The sequence below is a fragment of the Podarcis bocagei genome, assembly GCF_964188305.1.
Source record: "Podarcis bocagei genome assembly, chromosome: 10".
Lineage (NCBI taxonomy): Eukaryota > Metazoa > Chordata > Lepidosauria > Squamata > Lacertidae > Podarcis > Podarcis bocagei.
In genome coordinates this window covers 25,468,659-25,491,176 of record NC_138135.1, presented here as the reverse complement: position 1 = coordinate 25,491,176, position 22,518 = coordinate 25,468,659, and the positions used below count along the sequence as shown (strand labels likewise).

The 22,518-nt window shown below is 40.3% G+C and overlaps 1 protein-coding gene across 3 annotated transcripts in view; it reads right to left on the bottom strand.

Moving 5' to 3' along the window:
• Window positions 1-22,518, bottom strand: part of KDM7A (lysine demethylase 7A) — a 56,704-nt gene that overhangs the window by 5,098 nt on the left and 29,088 nt on the right. The window contains exons 5-19 of one of the 3 annotated variants that reach the window (XM_081212246.1): window positions 21,708-21,849; window positions 17,944-18,130; window positions 16,351-16,513; window positions 14,685-14,772; window positions 13,938-14,044; window positions 12,106-12,197; window positions 11,857-11,946; window positions 11,131-11,340; window positions 9,442-9,566; window positions 7,629-7,801; window positions 6,401-6,498; window positions 5,459-5,607; window positions 5,151-5,308; window positions 2,833-2,915; window positions 245-521 (exon numbers count right to left, since the gene is read on the bottom strand). In XM_081212246.1, the coding sequence (XP_081068372.1) occupies window positions 245-521; window positions 2,833-2,915; window positions 5,151-5,308; window positions 5,459-5,607; window positions 6,401-6,498; window positions 7,629-7,801; window positions 9,442-9,566; window positions 11,131-11,340; window positions 11,857-11,946; window positions 12,106-12,197; window positions 13,938-14,044; window positions 14,685-14,772; window positions 16,351-16,513; window positions 17,944-18,130; window positions 21,708-21,849 (2,142 nt within the window). Of the gene's footprint in view, window positions 1-244; window positions 522-2,832; window positions 2,916-5,102; window positions 5,309-5,458; window positions 5,608-6,400; window positions 6,499-7,628; window positions 7,802-9,441; window positions 9,567-11,130; window positions 11,341-11,856; window positions 11,947-12,105; window positions 12,198-13,937; window positions 14,045-14,684; window positions 14,773-16,350; window positions 16,514-17,943; window positions 18,131-21,707; window positions 21,850-22,518 lie in introns of all 3 variants that reach the window. The other 2 variants (XM_081212244.1, XM_081212245.1) reach the window with 2 other exon arrangements.

Below are 22,518 nucleotides of genomic sequence, written 5' to 3'. Positions count from 1 at the left end.
CTTGCCCTATAGAGTATAGGTGTGTGTAAGGCTAAAAAAAAGAAATGTGCACAACATAATCCCTCACGTGAAATATTATGGAATTCAACATCTAAAAAGGACCGATTGTGTGGCACTGCAGACTGGGTAGGAACCCATTTTCTGAATGGGCACATCGTTTAAACCATGCACTACAGCTTGTTTTGCAAAAATCAATTGTCAGTGATTTCTGTCTAAGAGAAATAAACACAGATGATTACACCACCTTTTGTTGCCTGATTGTTGATAGGGGGTGGATTTGATGCTGGCCGCTTAGTTGGATGAAGAGGTACTGACAATGATGTTTCACCATATGGCCTGTCAGGACTGAGGCTGCCATCACTTAGCCTGCACTCCCCTTCAATCAAGCTTGAGTCCTGGATGCACTTGCCATGGGGGAAGTTCAAAGCATTGTTTTGTAAATGGATCCTGTTTTCTGGAATTTTATAACTGGTTTCAGAAGCACCTTCCTTCTTGAAGTATTTCTGAGCTTTACTTGTATCCTATGGAGGGAGAAGAACAGTTTGATTCTGGAATGCAACGAATACACCACCGGAAAGACAGTTTTTGTAACTTTAAACAGTTTGTTCTAGGAAGCCAATAACTACATTCTGAATGAATGGGAGACACCTACAAACATATGAAAACATCAACACTATGTTCAGAAAACAACAAAGAACTTAAATGTGGGTAGACTATACCCATAGAAGAGGTGAACTTGACTACTTTTCCTTTCTTTGTGTAACCTACACCAATGCAGCCTTGCATGCCACACTTCGGCATCTCTCCCCCTGCCATCCCACTTTTAGATTTGTCAGCAGCCTTCGACATGGTCAACCACAAATTTTTGGACTACCGCCTTGCCGACGTGGGGATTCAGGGCACAGTCTTACAATGGCTGCGCTCTTTCCTTTCAGGTCAGGGACAGAGGCTGGCACTAGGGGAGGAGTTGTCACTGCACCCCTTGGTGTGTGGAGTGCCGCAAGGTGTAATCCTCTCCCCAATGCTTTTAAACATTTTTATGTGCCCCCTTGCCCAGAATTTGGGGCTGGGTTGTCATCAATATGCTGATGACACCCAGCTTCATCTGTTGATGGACGACCATCCTGACTCAGCCCCAGACACACTAACCAGATGCTTGGAAGCTGTGGCTGCATGGCTGTGTGGGAGCCAGTTGAAGTTAAATCCTTCGAAGACAGAGGTCCTCTGGCTGGGTCGGGACGACATGGGGTTGGGGGGCCAACTCCCATCTCTTGCGGGGGCTCAATTTGTGCCTATGCCTTCTGTCAGGAGTTTGGGTGTAACCTTTGACACCTCCCTCTTTATGGAGGCGCAGGTTGCAGCTACAGCAAAGGCGGCATTTTTCCACCTTCGCCGTGCTAAGCAGGTGGTCCCTTACCTTTCTCGCCCTGATCTAGCCACAGTGATCCATGGGATGGTCACCTCCAGGCTTGATTATTGTAACTCACTCTACGTGGGGCTGCCCTTGAAGCTGACCCAGAAACTCCAGCTGGTGCAGAATGCAGCTGCAAGCCTCCTTACAGGGTCCTTGCTGTGGGACCACATCCATCCAGTGCTATACCAGCTGCACTGGCTCCCGGTGGAGTACAGGGTCAGGTTTAAGGTGCTGGTTTTAACCTTTAAAGCCCTATATGGCCTAGGACCCCTGTAGTTACAAAACCGCCGTATACCCCACAGAGGACCTTACGGTCTGCAAATAATAATATCTTGGAGGTCCCAGGCCACAAGGAGGTGAAACTGGCCTCAACTAGGGCCAAGGCCTTTTCGGCTTTGGCCCCAGCCAGGTGGAACGTTCTATCGCAGGAGACCAGGGCCCTGTGGGACTTGACATCCTTCCGCAGGGCTTGCAAGACGGAGCTGTTCCGCCTGGCCTTTGGTCCGGGCCCAGTTTGACCCCCCCCATGGGACACTGTAAGTTACCTCTTTGGCCCTTTTATCGGCTCATGTGGGACCAACATTCCGCACACCCCTGATGAATACTTGAGGTTCTCGACCCCATGGTTGTAATATGTTGGCAGTCATTTAATTTTATCCTGATTCTAATTTATAATTAATTGTTCAATTAATCAAACACTAATTTTTTATTGTGTTTTAATGTATTTGATATTTGATATTAGCCGCCCTGAGCCCAGTCTTGGCCGGGGTGGGCGGGGTATAAATAAAAATTTACTTACTTACTTACTTACTTATTTACACTATCACTTATTTATAAAAACATGCAAAAAAATACTTAAGTGTCCAAGTTATACAGCATCCTTCACCAAAGAGTACATTCATGTTAGAGAAGAGGCACTTACTTGCAAGGGGAAATTAATCAAAGTTATATTCTGCAATCTGGAACCCCTCTGAATATTTAGTGTGAGCTTGAGGAACCCCCAACCTGTGACCCAAACTGGATGTTATATGAAGTCAGGTGTGGGGCAGGCTGCAAAGGAACAATGGGAAGCCTTAAAGCATGCTCCCAATTGTTCCTCTGCAAGTAAGAGTTTGCATTCGGCACCTTTTAAATTTGGTTTTCAAAAGCAAGCGCTGCTGGGATCAGCTTCATTCAGCAGCTTTCAATCGGAGCTGACCCCTGCAGAAAGCGGGCTTGCAATTGGCCTTAAATTTTAATTCTTCCTTTGAAGTTGAATCACATAATTGTATAGGATGCCCAATGATTGGCACAGCATCCCCACCCACGTGTCAAAAGCAGTCTCCCAAGAGCAAATTGGCCAAATCCAGTTCCCACTCCTGATTTAATGTGTACAGTACACAGCAAGCTGCTTTATTAGACACATAATATAATCTTACCTGAGGATTTACTTTAGAAACTGCATGTAATTGTGAAGCAAATGTTGAAGCTCCCACATCTTTTTCTTCTTTTATGTGCTTACCTGAACAGAAATTTGAAGTTCTTAGTATATTTTATATGTTATTCATTCCCCCCTACAGATTCCACCTAGTGTACTACCAGAGTAACCCAAGAGAAGTTCAACAAAACAAATTTTACACTGAGGCAAATTTCCTACTAGAATAATGCAATAGCTTATTGACTAGTCATAGGTCTGCAGTTTTCTTTGGGCAAGAGAATGCTAACACAGCCCAAAATGTTATAGGACGGTCCAGCTTTGTAATACAAAAGGTATTAAAATCTACTGGTAGATAAATCTACAATAGAAACTAGATTAGCTCCAATCTGCAGTGGTGATTGTAATGGCTCACAGTGGAAGATCACCAACATATCACACTTATCAGATCCTTGTAGCATTTGTGCCACTTGTACACGCCTTTCATACGTCAGACAGCATTAAATCTTCCCCAATACAAAACCAGAAAAACTGAAGCATTTTGGATCAAAACTGTTTGCCTTTGCCATCTGCATCTCTTCGTAACCATAGATATAGAGATGGGTGGGAAAGCATCAAACAGATTATAGTTGAGACAACATCTGCTGTCACAGCTGTCAAGTTACTATGCTTTCTGGGTTTTGCTAAAAGCAAACGTCTTGCTATCTCCCTAAACTGGTGAAACAAGTTACTGGGGCAAAGTACTGGCAATTCTGACCAACTTCTATAAAGGAAATTCACATCACTGTTGATTCTTTTATATATAAAAGAAACCGCGCTATGATTTTCTTCCCTCTGACAAAAGGCTATAATTTATTAAGTAAAATTAATTTAAGAAAACCAGAATCAGCAAATTAACAAGCTACTACTGAAACCATATTTTTATGCTTCCCCACCCCCCTCATTATTCTGCTGTTACATTTTGATTTTGCTACATTTTGGTAATGGCTGTGTTTAGACAAAGTACTAAGCTATGACTTATGGATTAAGCAAGTTATCCTGTGTATAAACTGTGCACTTTTGCACCTAGACTGAACGCTCTTCCCTTATTGAAGCAGAGGAACAACCCAGATTAACATCATGTGTGAACCACCATGCCTCTTGGTTTCACCCAAACAAATCCAATCAGGAAGCAAAGAACAAGACTTGGCTTCCGGTCATGGTTCACATGGAGAGAAACAAACTACAAGCACCAGTTCTGGCATGACACAAAGTAAGCCATTCCATGGTTTGTTTCTCTGCTTGACTAAAGCAGAAGTGAAATATGTGGGAGACCTCATGGCTTAGCATTACATCTGAATGTGGCCATTGTCTCAATTTTATATTTTAAAAAATTCATTTTAAGCCTAAATAATGGTCTTGGAAAATTCAATGTAAAAACCCCTACTGCTGCTGCTACTACTTGGATTAGTGATATTTTCCTGTATTTTCTATCAACTTTAAATGAACATCGTATTAAACTGGATTTTATACTTCCAATGAAATTTCATTCACAATCATTAAAATCTATATAAATTGTTGTATTTACGACGTTAAAGAACCCTACTGTGGTAGAATTAGTAAACACAGTGTTAACACACAGGTGTCTTTAATCCCATAAGCAGCCCCTGTAAGGTTTTTAGTTTTTAGTTTTTTACACTCCTAATCTCATATCGAGTAATTTGAGAATACGAATGCTTAGAGTTTTATTACCTCTCTAGCTGGAAAAATAAATCCATCTGTTAATGCAAGAATGCATGAGTCACTACATCTGTCGGTTACCTGCTGAAATCTCTGCACAATGCCCCCAATTATAAATTAATCAATTCAACCACAATAGATTTCTTGTGTTAGTATCTTAAGCACTTAATATCAGAAAGAGAAACAAGGGCATTTGAAGCACATGCCTTCCAGCTTCGAGTTGTAATGGAGAAATGTAGGCCTTGCATGTTTCCAGCAGTCTAGTCACTTGCTTTTACTAGAAACTGTCTGCCCAACTACACAGACATGTGCACTAGTAGCGGAAGTCAGATGGATCTATTTTTTTCTACAGGCAGCACCTGAGCCATCTGCTGTCTTAGAAAACTAGAAAATCTAAAACTGACCAAAAAAAACCACTACAGATATTCCATTGATCTGGATTCCCTGAAGGGGACTGCAACTTTCAAGCTAATCCAGCCATGCAGCCTACTTTTGCAATCTATAGCTTAGGCATCTTTTAGTTTTGGCATAATATACATCTACAAGAGAACATACCATATTCTGCTTTATGACTCTGGGAAGACAGCTTGTCTTTATGCCTACTTTTGGGATAGCTTCTGTGTTCCTGAAGAGAGCTTCTTCTATCAGTGCAGTCTGTGCTCTGCATATGACTTGGTAAACAAGTGGTATAGTGCAATCCTGCCATAGAAAGCATGCCCTGAATAGCTTCTTCCTCCGTACTGGTCGAGGTAGGACATTCCCTAAAAAATAAGAGGAAAGAAGAAAGCTGTATCATAGAACTAAAATGTTTCATCTTCCTATTTAACAGAAAGCAATGAATATAATTTGCTTCAAGCACCTCCATTAATTTTGTAATTGTTCACCACCACCACCACCCTTTTTTTACTCACCTTTTAATTGTCATTTCTAGATGTCTAGATGGCTTCTGCATGGTTTGAAAGAGGTCATTTGTTATTTTAGATTCCTCTCTAAAATTTGAAGTTACTTCCTGTTTCTCATCACCTGAGCTTTCTGACTCCTCAAGAGAGAAATCTTTTTGCTGGTGGGAGGAAAACAAAACTTTCAACACAATGAATACCATTAACTTCTACACTAATTTCTACTTCATATTTTAATCTTAGTTAATTCTTAAGGTTAAAGGTAAAGGTACCCCTGACGGTTAGGTCCAGTTGCGGATGACTCTGGGGTTGCGCGCCCATCTCGCTCTATAGGCCAAGGGAGCCAGCGTTTGTCCGCAGATACCTTCTGGGTCATGTGGCCAGCATGACTAAGCCACTTCTGGTAAAACCAGAGCAGCACACAGAAATGCCATTTACCTTCCCGCCGAAGTGGTACCTTATTTATCTACTTGCACTTTGGCGTGGTTTTGAACTACTAGGTGGGCAAGAGCTGGGACCGAACAACGGGAGCTCACCCAGTCGTGGGGATTCGAACCGCCAACCTTCTGATCGGCAAGCCCTAGGCTCTGTGGTTTAATTCTTAAGGTTAGGGTGACTAAATATATATTCCTAGAGGAGATGTTGGGTTATGAGGATGGGATGGGATTCTATTTGGAAGCCATGTCTTAGGCAATAAAAGATTGCATAAATGTATGCTTGGTGTACTTTAGTTGCAGATCTATAAAATTTAAAAAGAAAATGGATTTGTAGCAGGGTCAGCATAAAAAACAGTTTATATCTATACTAGCTGACCTTTCATCTAACTCTCTCCCCCCCCATGCACAAACTGTTCTTGCCCATTTTTGTCATTAATACTATTCAGAGCTAGATGTCCTTTGAATTCTAATGTTTAATACTTCATTTAACCACCACCTGTGACACTCTTGTATTTACCTGGTTAGTGCAATCAGGCTCAGATTCTTCTGAATCAGAAATATCAGAGTATTCTGAGTTTCCATTCCTGAGTTCTGATTTCACACTTTCAAAGAACACTGGAGGAGAAAAACAGAGGGATTTTAGATTTGCCATAAATTAACTGGACATACTTCCCTATAGCTCCTGCTACCAACTGAGCCTTTCATCCTGTGACTGTACATTGCTTTGAAGACAATGAAACTCTTAGCACACATATCCACACTCCAAAAACAGAATTTAATGCCCACTGTTAAGCATATAGGAATGAAAGTTTGTAATTTATAAGTAATTTGTTACTTCCCAGTTCTTAGGAATTTAATTTCTGGCCTCAGAAAACCACTGTAATTGTGAGAAAATACTATATATTCCATATATAGGGAATTCTCGGTAGAAATTCTACTTTGATCAAACTGGACTTTTCCCCTGTGATCATAGAAAGTCACAAGAATTTATTTATATGGGGATAACATACTGCTTGAACTCATTATACTAAGGTCCCCAACAGATCCAGCTCATGAGTCACAGATATTCCTAGCTTTGTATTTCCCAATTAACCAAAGACATTGACCTACGTCTATGAACACAGCCATATCTGAATTTAACAAACACTCATAACCCACCTTTAGCCTTTTTTTAAATATTGGCTGCATCTGGAAGTGACACTAAACCATGGCATAGAGCTGTGTAAAAGAACTTTGCCATCTCCTGAGCTTGTGTGTTCCTCCCATGTGGCCAAGATCCCAGATGTTTTTATTTGGGGTTTTAACCAGCCAAAGCCCTGCTTCAATCTGAACCAGGGAATGGACTTCAAGACTAAGGTCAGTTTCAAAAACAAGTCAGCTTCAACTCATGCTTTTTGAAGCTGGCTTGTTTAAACTAAGTATAGTTGGTGTTAGCCATGAACTCTGGTTCAGAAGAAAGAGGAAGATCTGGTTTAACTAAAATCAAAAGTAAAAACTTCCATAATCCTCCTTCCAGTCATGCAGGAAAAGGAGAAAATGGGGACAGCACACAAGTCTGAGCAGAGTAAGGCTCAATCGCACAGTGCTAAGACATGATTTATCATTATGTCTAAATGCAGTGATTGTCAGTGGAAGCCTAACTACCCTGATGAATGATGCCACATTGATCAGCAGTACAAAGCAACAATGAAGAACGGTACAGATACAATAGCCCTGGATTTCTAGTTCAAGGAAAACATACTTACTGTTCAGTGGTTTCTGAGCATCTACACTGCCATCTGCTTCCTGGGAGATGTGTTCTTCTGCCTTAACTGTTATTTCCTTCTCTGACTCTGCTCTCTCATCCTCATCTTCACTGTCCGCGGTGTAAAGACTTCGATCTCTGAAAGGTTGCCTCTCATCTCTGTAATAAAATAACCTGTTACCAAACCAAAAAAAGATCCATTGGGGCCTTGCCCCATCTTTTTAGAAGTAATAGCCAATTTTCACTGCTTCCTAGAACTTTTAAAGTACCATTTCTCATCTACTGAAGAATTTTCCCCAAGTCTCTGCAGAATTGTTGGCTGTTATTCTCTTTAACAGAAGGTTTAAATCATTTTCAATTATTTGAAACAGGAGTGGAACACCTCAGGCCAGGAAGCCAAACTTGACCTTCCAAGCCTCTCAAGTTGGCCCTCAAGACTCTCTGCAGGTCATGCCTTCGCCAAAGGCCACATTACCACCACTCTGCTTTGAACAATCCTTCAATGTGTTCTTGAAGTAGATAATGCCTCTTGCTTGCTGGGGTGTGTGTGTGTGCGCATGCTACTGAAGGGATATGTGGGGGATGAAGAGATGTGGGATACAGAAACACCTGACTTTTGCACTGGTGGAATGTATCCTACTGTACAAATGTAAGAGTCACACCCATTGCTTTGCCCACGTTTGCCTTTGACCCAGACCACCCCTGGCATATGGTCTCCAGAATGTTTCCCCATGAATGAGTAATGCCCTTAGTCTGAAAAGGGTTCTCCACCCCATGTGTCAGAGACTGGCTGGACGAAGCAGAGTGGTGGGAAAAACCAGCCGGGAACCCCCCCCCCCCCCGAGAAACCTCAGAGAAGAAAGGCTTAGAGCCAGGGGGTTGGTGATGGGACCCTCTGACCTGTCAGAGGGAGAAGAATGGAAGGAAGTACTGAATGCTGAAGGGTCAACAGGGTATAGTGAGCAGGAAGAACATGTGACAAGGAGCTGTTCAGACTGCGAGGCTGAAACATAGGAGCAGGGTCAAGAGACTACAGAAGAATCCAGGGAGTCTTCCTCTCCTTCTGTGACCAGCTCTCCCCACCCACCCCGTCTCCAAGAATGTGCTGAATAACAAGGAGAGAGGAACAGAGGCCAGAACAGTGCAGATGCAGCTTGAGACTGCTTGGGAAACATCTGGGGGAGTGGAACCTTAGAAGGGCGAGGGAGGCAGGGAACTTCAATCCTGGCAACTGCTCTATAGGGGCAAGACCTGATGGTAAGTGTTGTTCAGTTGTATGCCTTTTCCTTGAATAAAGAGTTAACTTCACCGACAACTGAGACTACTTCTTCATGCTGACCTGCATCTGACTCCAGACCTGACACCAGGTTTAAAACCATCTATAATAGCAGGACTGGAGCTCAGTGGGGCCCACCACTGATGCCTGAAGTCAGAGCTCCAGCAGCGCAAGTTAGCTGGACCTAGTCTACATTTAAATTTGCTCACAATGCCACAAATGGTCTTCCTGAGGGCACTGGGAGAAATTAAGGCGGAGGTAACATAAGAGCCATCTGGCAGGGTTTCAAATGCTGCTGCCCCACCGCACAAGGCAAGTCCATTATGGCAGCACTCTATCCAGAACTGCCTCAAGTTGGAGACAGTCCTGCAAAATGTGCCCCTTTGTTCCTCCAAACATTTAATTCCTGTGTTTGGTTACAGATGTTTCTTGCTGTATCCCTTTTTCAGCCCAGATCTGTCAATTAACTACAAGCCGGATTTTCAAAATTGCCTAAAGTAAACTACATGTAGCAAGCTACATGCTGATGTTTTTATACCTAATTATTCTTCCATTTGACAGCAAAAGCCGTAAATCATTGTCCTTCGTTCTCCATTCAGGAACAGTAGAAGATGGCTGAAGAGGCTTGTTAAACCTTCCATTCAGTTTACCATTTGCCGTGTCCTAAAGCAAGGGGACAAAAGATTTCACCTACGGTTAATGGTACTTTAATAAGCTATTTCTCTTTGTAATCCACATCAGCTGTGGTGCATTGCCAAGCCACACTTAAAACACTGACAGCCAGCAAACGAAGGAATCCTGCATTATTAATAGCCATTATGGCAGAGAGAGAAGTCTGTTTCATGTGTACAATTGTCTTTCACGCACATGGCCCAAGTTGCAGCAACTCCTTCCTCCTGCACAACACTCAATTCTCTCCCATTCTCTGGATTGTTGGTGCTTAGTACACATATTCACTATTAACATGTCTAAACTATTCTACTTTGCAAGTATGGTCGGATGGTACTTCCTCTGAGAAATAATTTAAGACACAAGACCGCCATTACAGATGAATTTTTACAACATATCAGCACATATATTATTAAGTCCACAGAGCTGTATTGCTAACAAGAAGATACTCAGACCATAGAAATATAACTGGTAGAGAGGACTCTGTATGATGTCATTTCCCCTTCTCTCCTGAACAGGAAGGAACACTTAGTAATTCCTCCCTCTCTCTCTCTGACCAGCAATGGATGCAGACATGCCTCTGCTTCCTCCAGCTTCAGCACATGCCTGAAGCTGGTTATACTGTAAATATTAAGTATTTTGCCTGCATAGTTTTTACTTCTGCTTTTGCTGTGAACCAATGCATGATCATCAAGTAAGTAAATTATATTTTTAAGCTTACTTTCCAGTCTGTTGCTTGATTCTTTTTTAAGCGGGTTAAGAAAGGGGAGCCAGCTTACTTCATAGACGGACTTGTTCAAAACAAGGTTTTACAACCTAACACCTATGCTTTTAATTTTGCTGACAGGGGTAGGATATTAAAACACTGTTTAACCCACAAACTATACACTGGGAACAAGCAGAATTATATACTTAAGCTTCCAGAAATGGGAGGTAATTGGGGATTTGGGTGAGATGTTTTAAAGGAAAAGTGATACCAGTGGGAAAGACCACCATTACCGCAAAACCCTTCTAATTTTTCTTCTTAAAACATCTCCGGTACCAAATACTTTTTAGCTCACAGGAGAGTATGTAGAGGCAACTTCCAAAATATGGTCTGTCCTGGATCTTTTTGGGTAAAATGGAGAAGTATTTGAAAGGTCTAATTCCAGGCTTAACATTCTTTTACTGTAGCCATACTGTATACGTTTATTGCCACACTACATCTATATTTGCTAATTCAAAATTCATCTATTCACATACACCCAAAATGGAAAATGCATTTTGAGGTCGCTCCTCCCTACCTGTGGTGTCCAGTACAATATATATATGTACTGTACAATATATATATGTAGAGTGAAACAACTCTATTTCCTCACCAAACCAGTGGTATTCAATGATGTGGAAAAGTGAGAATAATATTTTCATTGAAAATTAACCAGTGATGATATGATTATACCTCCCAGAGTCTTTGTTTTAAAAATGCAACAACTTCCCATTTTTACGTGTGCCATCTGCCCTGCACATTAAATGTTCTAGTTGTGCTTTACTTTGCTCCAATATGCAATTCTGTACTTGCCTCTTCCCACGGGGACATCTCTAGTCTTTTGAGAACTTCTCTTGTGTGGAGCTCCAAGATGTCCAAATTAGATGGAGTTTTGATGGCATGGTCCCGTAGCTTCCTTGCTTTTCGTCTGGAATGATGGGTGGAGGCTGATTCATTTGATGAATGCGAAACTTGGCACACACCAATAATTCCCTGAGTTTTAACTGGTTTGCTGTTCTCCTCCTTTAAATAAAAGAAAGTTATTTAGAGCAGCCTATATTGACAATTCCACACAATTTAAAGTGAAAGGTTTCACTTTCAAGTAGCAGTATAAGACTTTCAACAAGATTATTCCATCCTCTTCCTGTATTGTCTATTACAACAGCACCCTAAGGGACTCTGTCCACTACTGAAATGTAAGAGAAAGAGAATGTTATGCTCCAGCTAAAGATTTAATTCAAATTTCATTATTCACTCTAAACTGCCTTTATAATTCCTCCATAATGTGATTACTTAAACTTTGAATTCTAAGATAGGACCATAGGGTGGGTTATACTTGATAAGTATCTTATAATCATAAGCACTTAAACAGTTTGCCAGCCATGAGTAATAAAAGTTTGGAAGTGATTATTTCAGCAAACTAGCAGTTATTTTTGAAGAGAGAGGAGCACAACTAAAGGAGAGCATCTCCAAAAGCTGAAAGTAATCATATGCGATTATCCAAATTTTGCAATCATAGTCAATGTATTTTATTCTTACCTCTACAGAACGAATCACTTTAGATAGTTCTTTAATTAGCTGTCCAGGCCTTATATTGTCTGGAATTTCAAAGGCATGTTCTGTTACCAGCTGTTAAGTAAAACAGGAAAATAAGTAGTTAAGTTCCTCCAAATACAAATCAGCAGCATATTTAAATACAGAATTTTTATGAAGCTGTATTGCATTTTAAAGGCTTTTCTTTTAAAGAAAGAAAACCCACTAAAATTATGACTACACATTTCAACTTACATCTTTTTTCATCCATAACTTTAAAGCAGTAAGTAAAGCTTTCACTCCTTGTACTAAGAAAGTTTGAGGGTAAAAACCATCCTCTTTCAGTTCTGGAAATAAAGACAAACACTGCACATTAGATGAATATAAATGTCAAATGAGTATTTACATTAACATCTCTCTCAACCTTTAAAACCTGTAAAAAGTTACTCATGCATTCAAAACTACAATGAAGAGTAAACTGTAAATGAATTATTTAATTCGTTAACTTCTAGGAAAGAAAGGGGGTTGAAAGCCATCATGGCCAACCCCTGCCCCAAAGGAGAATTTCCCCACACCCCAGTTTTTACAGGATTGCCCACATAAACCAAACAGTGGTTTGCCAAGCCACGTGCCAATGGCTCTTCAGAGCAAATGGATCTATGGGATTCAGTAACCAAGCTACACATGAAAAAATCTCATGGACTTTAGTCAGTCTCATCCTCAGTAGAAAGTAACTTTCCAAACTTTGTTATCAGCAGGGGAGAGCATGAAGTCAAACTAGAAACCTACTGAGGTGCATGTTCACTAAGCTTTCTTTAGACTTAGGGGCAGCCCTTTAGCTTCCAAAGGAAAGCCAATGAGAAGCACCAAAGCTCCTGTACCAGCCAGGAAACAAGAATCAGAGGAAGAGGAAGTTTGAGAGTTGGAGGAAGAGGCAGGCCAGGCAAGTGAAGGGCAGGGTGCCTCCCCACCCTCTACTGCACCACTGTCTCCCAGAACCAGCAGAAGAATGAAGTGCAAAGAGCAGAGGAAGCTTCTATGCAGGTGTAGTCTCTGGCTATGGGCAAACAGCCTACCATACATAAAATGGTGGAGGGGGGAGTGATCACCAGCTGCTGCAACTGCTCCATATAGAGTGAACCTGGGAGTAGCTGCCTAGACACTAGACTGGTGTGTGTAGGTATCTGGAGCCATAGAAGCAACTGTGTTATCTTTGACAATATAGAGTGAACTCTCTGCTGTGTGCATTCCTTTGGGTATGTCCTTGACAGGGTGGTGGCTAAGTGAAATGATTTTTAAATCAGATTAAAAAAGAAGACTTGGCTCCCTGGGTTCAGTGCTAAGGTGGTGGCCATGGACATTTCTTATACATGTGCATACTCACAAAAGCATGTCATTCCCACATCATATCATCAGAACAGTTTTGGGGTTAAAGGTGGAATTTTTAAGCTTTATGTTCAGCCTCCTGTTGTGCAGTTGGCTAACAGTCTAGTTACTTGTCAGCATCAGTTGCTTTCCTCAGTTTCTTGAACTTCTATTAGTTCCCAGTTCAGCTATTTGAACTACATTTACTTTATAAATGTGAGTCTTATTACTAAGAAAAAAGCTATTTTGGGGGAGACTGGCAGAGAACCTAAATGGAGGTGCACAGAGTACTGACTAATAGAGACTAAGGGAAGCAGCGTACAAGTTAATAATTTGAGTGAGGTGACAACTGTAACTTTAGAGGGCTGTGCATGAATGTGGTCCTGAAACAAATATATTTTCACTTCCACATAAATGACTGCAGTTGACACATATTTAAAGATACATAGGACACTCTAAAGAAAAAGGTTCATATGCCTTCTTTGTCAAAGCCTTTGTACTCCACTGCACATGAATCATATGTGTATCGTTTACTACAAATGCTTTTAATCCATAAAGCTTCTGTCATATCAAAACTGAACAAAGTAGCTACACTTACATTTTCCAGTTATCAACTATGAGTAACTTATGTCTTATTTGACTGATGTACATTAGACATGGGTCTTTCCGCAAATGGTAGAAAAAAGTCTAGCCTCACGTTCTTAAAACATGAAATGAGTTACCTTTCAAAGTTTCCAGTAAGTTTTTGGCCACAAACCAACAGATGGCTTCAAAGAAAGGGAATTTGAAAAGATCTGGGGTTTTTAGCCTTTTCTCCATTTCATAACACCTAAATAAACAATTTAGAAGGATTATTTTGTGTGAATATTGATCACTGTTAACTGTGTTCACCTAAATTATATGGTGTGCAGCAAAATGAAGCAGTCCATGACAAACAAGATACATCAAGATTTATAGTCAAGAGTAGTAAGATCAAACTTGACAAAATTGGGCAGAACTTTTCTAAGCTCTGCACTTATCTCTTTTGAAGCTCTGTTACATATTGAGCTGCGACGTTGGACTTCATAATACTAATATATAAACCCAACTTTAAACAGACAGAATTCAAGCAACCTATGCCATTATGGTATGCTTAGAACAAAAAGTTTACTCAAGTAATGCAGAAATTAGAATTTATTTTCCAGTTCCTGAGTTTTGCTTGCCAAATTTCAGTTTGTTCTGATGTAATCTTCCATGTTATCTTGTTTAATTTCAAAGGCAAGTGGAACAGAACAAACTATTCATTTCTATCTGGAAATAATTCTTGCAATATTCAGTCCACCCCTGGCAGAATAGCAGCATTGTCTCTTTTATTAGTGTCTTGTGCCATTTAATCTCATTTAATCAATTATGTATCAACTGAATGACAAAAATATTTTCAAGCTTATGGGAGAAGATACATAATAAAAAGAGAAAGCTCCAGTACAAACCTGAGCTGCATGCCAATATTGAGGTTGTGCAAAAAGTTTCCTCCAAAAGCCATACAGTCCTGAGAAGTGAGCACAGCATGAATCCAGCCTGAAATGACAGGTAAGTAGAACCTGAGTATCCCTGCTACAAAATATTTCGCATGCCCTACATTTTGGACTTCAACAAAACACAGGATAGGACTGATACTTTGAAGACATCCAAGATAATGTTTTATAACAATATTGGCATCACTAATCACACTGGGTGAAAGACATCCACATCCTATTAAACTGTCTAAGTGTAGCAGTTTGGTGAAGAAAGTGTGTGAAAATGGACAATCCCAAAGTCCAAGCCTCTTCCAGCTCCAGCTGGGAACAAACTGAAGTACCAGGATAAAAGTCAAAAGTGTTTATTTTATCTAATTCAATCTTGAAATGGAAGTCTATGGATCACTGAATGGAAACACTGTCTAAAGAGTTTAACCCTAGTATCAGAAACCTCCTTAGCTCGTATAATTGCAATTTATTATTTTTCTTGTGTTAGTTTCTTGCACAATATTTAAAAACCACCCCATGTGTAATCATTAAGTGGTACATGGAAGAGAATATCCAATATATACGCTCAAAATAGGTCAGTTAATGCAGTCAGAAATTCTAAAAGACAGCACAGAAGTGGAGGGATGGTCATTGCTTCTCTGGATTTTTTTTCTCTGGAGCCCTGGAGTCCATTATGTTCTCATAACACCATGACTAGACTTCTACAATACCATCTGTGCTGAGCTCTTGGCTGAAGAATGTGGTTCCCTCTTTCACATTAGGAAGGACATTTTACCAGTAATAAGATCTGCACTGTGTTTGGCAGTTTTTCAGGCACACTTCAAGGTGGTGGTTGTAGCAACCTATAAATCCCCATAAATGTGACCTTACATACTAAAAGAATTGTCACAAGTCAAGCATGACCATAAGTGACCTCATGGTACTGGCATCAATAAGGCAAGTTTGAAAAAGACATAATGAGATATTCTTGGTGACTATTTCACACTGCTCTCTCCCAAAGGATTTGCTAAATCCCAGTATCAGAGATATATTTTATTTTGTTGACTAGGGTTACATAGTCGTTGCTGTAACACACTGCACATTAAATTATTTTGCTTTAAAATGTTGCTTTTCAAATAGAACTACCTAAGGCATACTTAGCTTCCTAGTTAAAAATCTTAGAAACCCTTTATTTTTACATTCAAAGTAGACTCGAGTGTGAGAAAAAGAAGTTACTCACACTCAGAGGAGTCTAGACCTTGTATGTCTGTGTGAGTCAATGATCTGAACAGGCATCCTCACCTGAAGAAGAAATCCCAGAGCAGCGATTCATGCAGACACTCTTAACAATTCTAAGGACAAGTTGTTCCACTGTGTCATGAGAGATTCAATGTTTCAGCCACACCCATTCAGATTCAGACAGAGGCTGACTGGATGGAGACAAGTCCAGAACAGCTAATCATTCAGACACAGCAGGCAGCCTCTGAGTGGGAACTTTTAATAATTTCTCAACTTCCTTATCCTAAATTGGGTCATAATTGCTAAACATATTAGCACATTTTTTAAAATTGAATTTTAAAGAGTCCTCTGAACACCAGCCACCAAACTCAACAGATATGAGCATGATTATTCCTAGAGGAAAGCATTTTACCTGTGGGAACAAATAAAGTATGTCCTTGCTTCACTACACACTTGTAACACTTGTCAACTTTATCTCCAAAATACACTTCACTCTGGGTAACAGATGAACTCCAAGATTCGTAGATTGCCAAATTTTCATCAGTAGGTTTGATCAAGTAGAATATCTTTTCACCCTGTACATAAAAAATATTGAATGAGGTTACATTTGTCTCTGATACACAATAAAACTGTGATAGTAGCAATTAAGGAGAGGTAGAAGATTATGGGATCAAGCAGGCTTTCCCAAACTGGTGGCCCCGAAATGTTGTTGGACAGCAACTCCAATCAACCCTATTGCAGCCCAACATCATTTTGAGTGCATCAGGTTTGGTAAGTTGGGAATGGGGTATAGGAATGAAAATGCTTAGGTTCCTTCCCAACTGAACATGATAGGCCTAGAAATAATGTTCTGGGCATAGCAAAACAGACAACTCAATAGCATGAATCATAGAGTTGGCAGAGACCCACAAGGGCCATCGAGTCCAACCCCCTGCCAAGCAGGAAGCACCATCAGAGCACTCCTGACATATGGTTGTCAAGCCTCTGCTTAAAGACCTCCAAAGTAGGAGACTCCACCACACTCCTTGGCAGCAAATTCCACTGTCAAACAGCTCTTACTGACAGGAAGTTCTTCCTAATGTTTAGGTGGAATCTTCTTTCTTGTAGTTTGGATCCATTGCTCCATGTCCGCTTCTCTGGAGCAGCAGAAAACAACCTTTCTCCCTCCTCTATGTGACATCCTTTTATATATTTGAACATGGCTATCATATCACCTCTTAACCTCCTCTTCTCCAGGCTAAACATGCCCAGCTCCCTTAGCCGTTCCTCATAAGGCATCGTTTCCAGGCCTTTGACCATTTTGGTTGCCCTCCTCTGGACACGTTCCAGTTTGTCAGTGTCCTTCTTGAATTGTGGTGCCCAGAACTGGACACAGTACTCCAGTATGAAGTTGGAAGAGATCAGTTTTTATTAGCTTTTCCAGCTATCACACCCATTAGTGTTTAGAATAACAATTTAAAAACTCTCAGGCCAATAGTCACAAAATGCCCAGTGTGGTTAAACTTAAAACCTTAATTGAACTAACAGTTTCAACAGTGTCATTCATAACCACCCTGAGACCTTCAAGTATAGGGCAATATGTAAATTCAATTAATAATAACATGAGCCATTTAGCTCCTACCCAATCATTGTGCTGCTGCATTGTGCTGTATGAAACTGTGGTTTGGCTTAGTGTGTTGTCCAAACCTGGCCTCATGGTTTAGCTCTCCCAGACAAACTGTAAGACACAGGACAAACCTTAGTTACAGCTCACTTTTGACCGGAAATATTGCACACAACATTAAGCCAAACCACAACTTAGCGCATGAAAGCAGCAAAATGACTGGGAAGGAGCAAAGCAGACACAATCTCATTTCACATTTCCTCATTTGGGCTAAGCTGTAGTTTGGTTTAGTGTTATGTTGGAACCAGGCTGGTCCATGCAAGAACCCTTCAAGATTATTATTTTTAAACCCATTATGAATACTGTACATTCTATATTTAGAAATCAGCAGTGTTTTCTTACCCAGAGAACATGATACCAGACAGAAGTTCCCCCAAAATCAATATGGAAATCTGTGTAGCTATCTTGAACTCCCATTAAGCAGTACTTCTGAACAAAAGGCTTAGGAAAGACTGAATCATCTGGCCAGTAGTTTTCAACCCAAGAAAGTTTTCTGGCGATTTCAGGGACTTCCACTAATTCAGACATCCTTAAAAGAAGAAACACATACAATAATAAATAAGAACACAGTGAATGAATTTTAGTGAAGGTACACAGATACAACCAGTGTCTATGACGTTTTTATTTGCACCAATTACAGTGGTGCCCCGCAAGACGAATGCCTCGCAAGACGGAAAACTCGCTAGACAAAAGAGTTTTCCGTTTTGGAGGTGCTTCGCAAAACGAATCTCCTATGGGCTTGCTTCGCAAGACGAAAATATCTTGCGAGTTCCTGCGGGTTTTTTTTCCTTTTCTCCCCCTTTTTCTAAGCCGCTAAGCCGCTTATCAGCTGATCCGATAAGCTGATAAGCCGCTAAAAGCCGCTAAAAGCCGCTAATAGCGCTAATCCGCTAATCTGTCAATGGGCTTGCTTCGCAAGACGAAAAAACCACTAGACGAAGAGAATCACAGAACGGATTCTTTTCGTCTTGCGAGGCACCACTGTAAGTACAGTAGCTCTACAGAAGTCAAAAGTGGCAGTGGCGGTTCATATAACCAATTAAATATTTAGCATATTCTCGGATGCTACCTTTAAAAGATCAAATGGTACTCATTCATTCCTTCAAAAAAAGTTATTTTAGAGTAATTCCTGCTAAGTTTTAGACAATGGTATCATAATCAAATTATTGTGATCTACTTCACATATCACATTAAACCACAAGATAAAACAAACTGTGGCTTAATGTGAATGAGTGCATGCTAGTGTACACTGTTCAAAAGTTCCCAATACACTGGACTTCCGGGGAGGCGCCTCCGGCAATGGCTGGATTCCTCTGATCGGGAGGAATCCGCTCCGTGGAAATTAGGGTCTGGCCGCCACGGCGAAGGCGGAGACCCATCAAAAACCACAGGCGGGAGAGGCTTGTGGACGTGGGATTCGGCTGGCACCTTTTGCGCCCCCCCTACTCGCGGGGAAACCCGGTTTCGAGGTGGGGGTGAGTGGCACGGTGCTTTGAATTGACTGCTTTTTTCACGAAGCCGCATTGCTGTTGCAGGAGAGCGCTGACTTTTTCCTGTGGACAATTTGATCTTAAAACAACAACCCGTGAATAGAACGGAAAATTGGATTTTTAAACGTCTTAATTTGGCACCGAAACGGGGAGGTTTCAAACAGGAAGTCCGCCTCCCCCTTTTGTAAATAGATTGAAGCAACAAGGCTGCAAACTAAAGCCTTGGAAAGTCTCTCATAAAGGATCAAACTTCCATCGGTTAAATCACTAAACCCCCCTTGGAAGCAGGAGAAAAGGGGGTAGATTTAAGATCGTGTAAGCCTGCAGGACAGAGTGAAGAAAGTCAAATTACCACTGCTCTGAACCTGGAAACGGGCTGCTAGTAAGCATTGAAGTTTTGGATATGCTCATTGACTGTGAATAGATTGTCTGTTGACAGTAAGTTAAAGAAGGGAAATATCTTGTTTCCATTGTCTCCTTCTGCGTTTAAAAAATAGTAAAAGTAACTGAAAATTGAAACTAACTTTATTGTTTAAACTGTGCTTAAAAGGATTGATACAAATAGAAACTGTTTCCCCCTAGAGGAAGCCTTTGAAATTGTTACAAGAGCTGAGTTGGGGGAATTTTCCATCTGCAAGATAAAAACTGAGAAATTGGATTTGACCTTGACTCGCTAAGAATGTTGACAGAAGAAGCCTTAGTGGTTGCATTTTGCAAGATTAACGACTCACTGGAACAGCTTTTCAAGAAGACGGATGTGAGGACTATAAAAATTGATAATTTGGAACAAAAAGTGACTAATTTGGCCCAAAAATCAATATTAATACAGAAATTACTCAGGAATCGATACAGGGATCTATTTCGACATGGCAAATCGAGGAGAAGGTGGGGGAGAAAGTTCTCGTTGTGGAACCTAAAGTGGCACAAGTGGTGAGGCAGAGAGCTCCAGCCTTTCAGTTGCAATTGGATGATTATAAGTTGATGCTTTCCAAGACTGAATTTAGAGAAAGTCAGACTTCTAGGATTGGAGCCCCGTTTGGAATTGGAATGGAGATTGACCTCTGGGACCCGGACTTGGGTCAAAAGGAGATTGGAGTTGTGGGGACTGCCAGACTCGGAGGAACTTTGGAACACGATTGGAAATATCTTTTGAATTTGTTTTAATTATGGAGATTTGGTTGACTTGTTGGGAAGGAATAAAAACACTGCTAGATGGGAATTCCCCGGAGATCTACTTTTCAGCATCAAAGGAAGGAAAATAAGAACAAGATCAGGAGAAGACAAAGTAAAGTGCATGTATAAATATGAAGAAGACCTGCAGAAGGGACCTGGAAAAGAGTTAAGAGCCTCGGACAGAAGATCACCAGGTTGATGGGCTATTTGGAATTGACGGAAATGACTGGCAGAACCCGAGACCAGGGAGAAGAGACGGTGGAAGGATATTGGGAAAAAGTTTAAAACCTATATATGGAAATAATGTAAAATTAATGAGTGTTAGAAAAATGTTGGAAGTGAATTATATGGCTTTAGTAGAAATATCTTAATTAAGTATAAATAAGTATTATAGTATTAATGGAAAATAAGGTTAAAATATGTTAAGATAATTATATGACAGAAAATAGAGAAAGATGGAAAGGATTTGCTGAAACAATTAATAGAAATGGAATACAAAAAGGGAGGTGAGAGGAGGTCGATGAAACAAGGGAATGAAAGAGAGGATACTGAGATGATACGATGTGTGTTTTTTGAATTGTTTTTGTTTTTGTTTGGTTAATGTGTTAATGTTAATGTTGCATTCTATATTGTTTATATATTGTATTGTATTGTTTTCTCTTTTGCTTTTTTCCCTCTTCTTTTTTCTTCTTGTCTTTCTTCTTTTTTCCTTTTTCTTTTTGTAAGGTATAAAAGTAATAAATATATATATATATATATATATATTTGAAAAAAAAGTTCCCAATACACTGCTACCATTGCACAGATTAAACAAGCCCAAATCTTACTTGTTGTGGCAACTAAACCCATTGCTCATTTCCTCCAAACTACAGGTTTGGATGACACAAGAAGCCAGACTTGGGCTTGCTTCACCTGCAGCATAGCAGAAGCAGTAGGACCCTGGGGAATTTTAAGCAAGATGGACCTTTATGCTGCTAGTTTACATTCAACCATACAGTGGTACCTCGGGTTAAGTACTTAATTCGTTCTAGAGGTCTATTCTTAACCTGAAACTGTTCTTAACCTGAAGCACCACATTAGCTAATGGGGCCTCCTGCTGCCGCTGCACCACTGGAACACGATTTCTTTTCTCATACTGAAGCAAAGTTCTTAACCTGAAGCACTATTTCTGGGTTAGTGGAGTCTGTAACCTGAAGCGTATGTAACCTGAAGAGTATGTAACCAGAGGTACCACTGTAATTGTAAAGTATGGTTGAATATGACATGAGAAGCAGGCCAATTATATTTACTTTCATTTGCCAATCTCCATATTGTCAAATGCCAGCCTCCAAGACTGATTTTTCTACTTAATTAGAGCAAGCCTTTAGGAAGCCAGGGAATTATATTGTAATCCACTTCCTGATATAGGATTTCAAAACAAATGTGTAAAAACCATATACTCACTTTGTGTCTGAAAATTCAAGGCTGATCACATTTAATACTTTTGGTCTGTCAGGATTTGTGAAATACTTAACATAATTATGGAGCTTCATTTTACTGTCTGCTTGTCTTGCCACATCAATAACATCTATCACTTTATCACCACCTGTAAAAAAGAAAACATTAAGTCTCTACATAAACAAGGATCACCTATAAACATCACTGAAAGTCACATCTAGGGATTTGGGCAAAATATTACTTTCTATAACATTTCTAGTGTTCTTAAAAAGGAGTAGTTAATGATCTAAAAAATAAGCAACAATTAAGTTATATAGAACAAGAAATATTTTATTATATTGTAATGCTCTCTTAAGGTAAAATGAATAACTGTGCAGCACTGAGGAAATTCACAGAAACCTGAAGGTTATCCCTTACTACCCAACAAAGTGATCAGTCTTACCAGCAACCTGGAACTACAATTTCAGAGATAGTGACAATGCAGATATCACACTTTTACTGTTGGAGTAATCTCACTAAATCTGATGAGTAGTCTAAATATAGAGGGTGTCATCTAATGCTGTCTGTGCATGAGCAGAATGGGCCTCATTACACAAGGGGGCTCTCATTTCCTATCTGAATCCCCCAAAATCTGCTCCTGACAACAGGGAATCCCTCTGGAACAATTTGAAGGAAGCAAGACAGAAGCAAAGAGAAACCTGCTTGCACAACACTGGATCACACATTTAAAAGCTTTCATCTTTGAAACTGTAAAGTGTAGAGAACTCAACTTAAACTAAACGTTCTCAAACCTTATCACAGTGCAAGCAAAGAAATG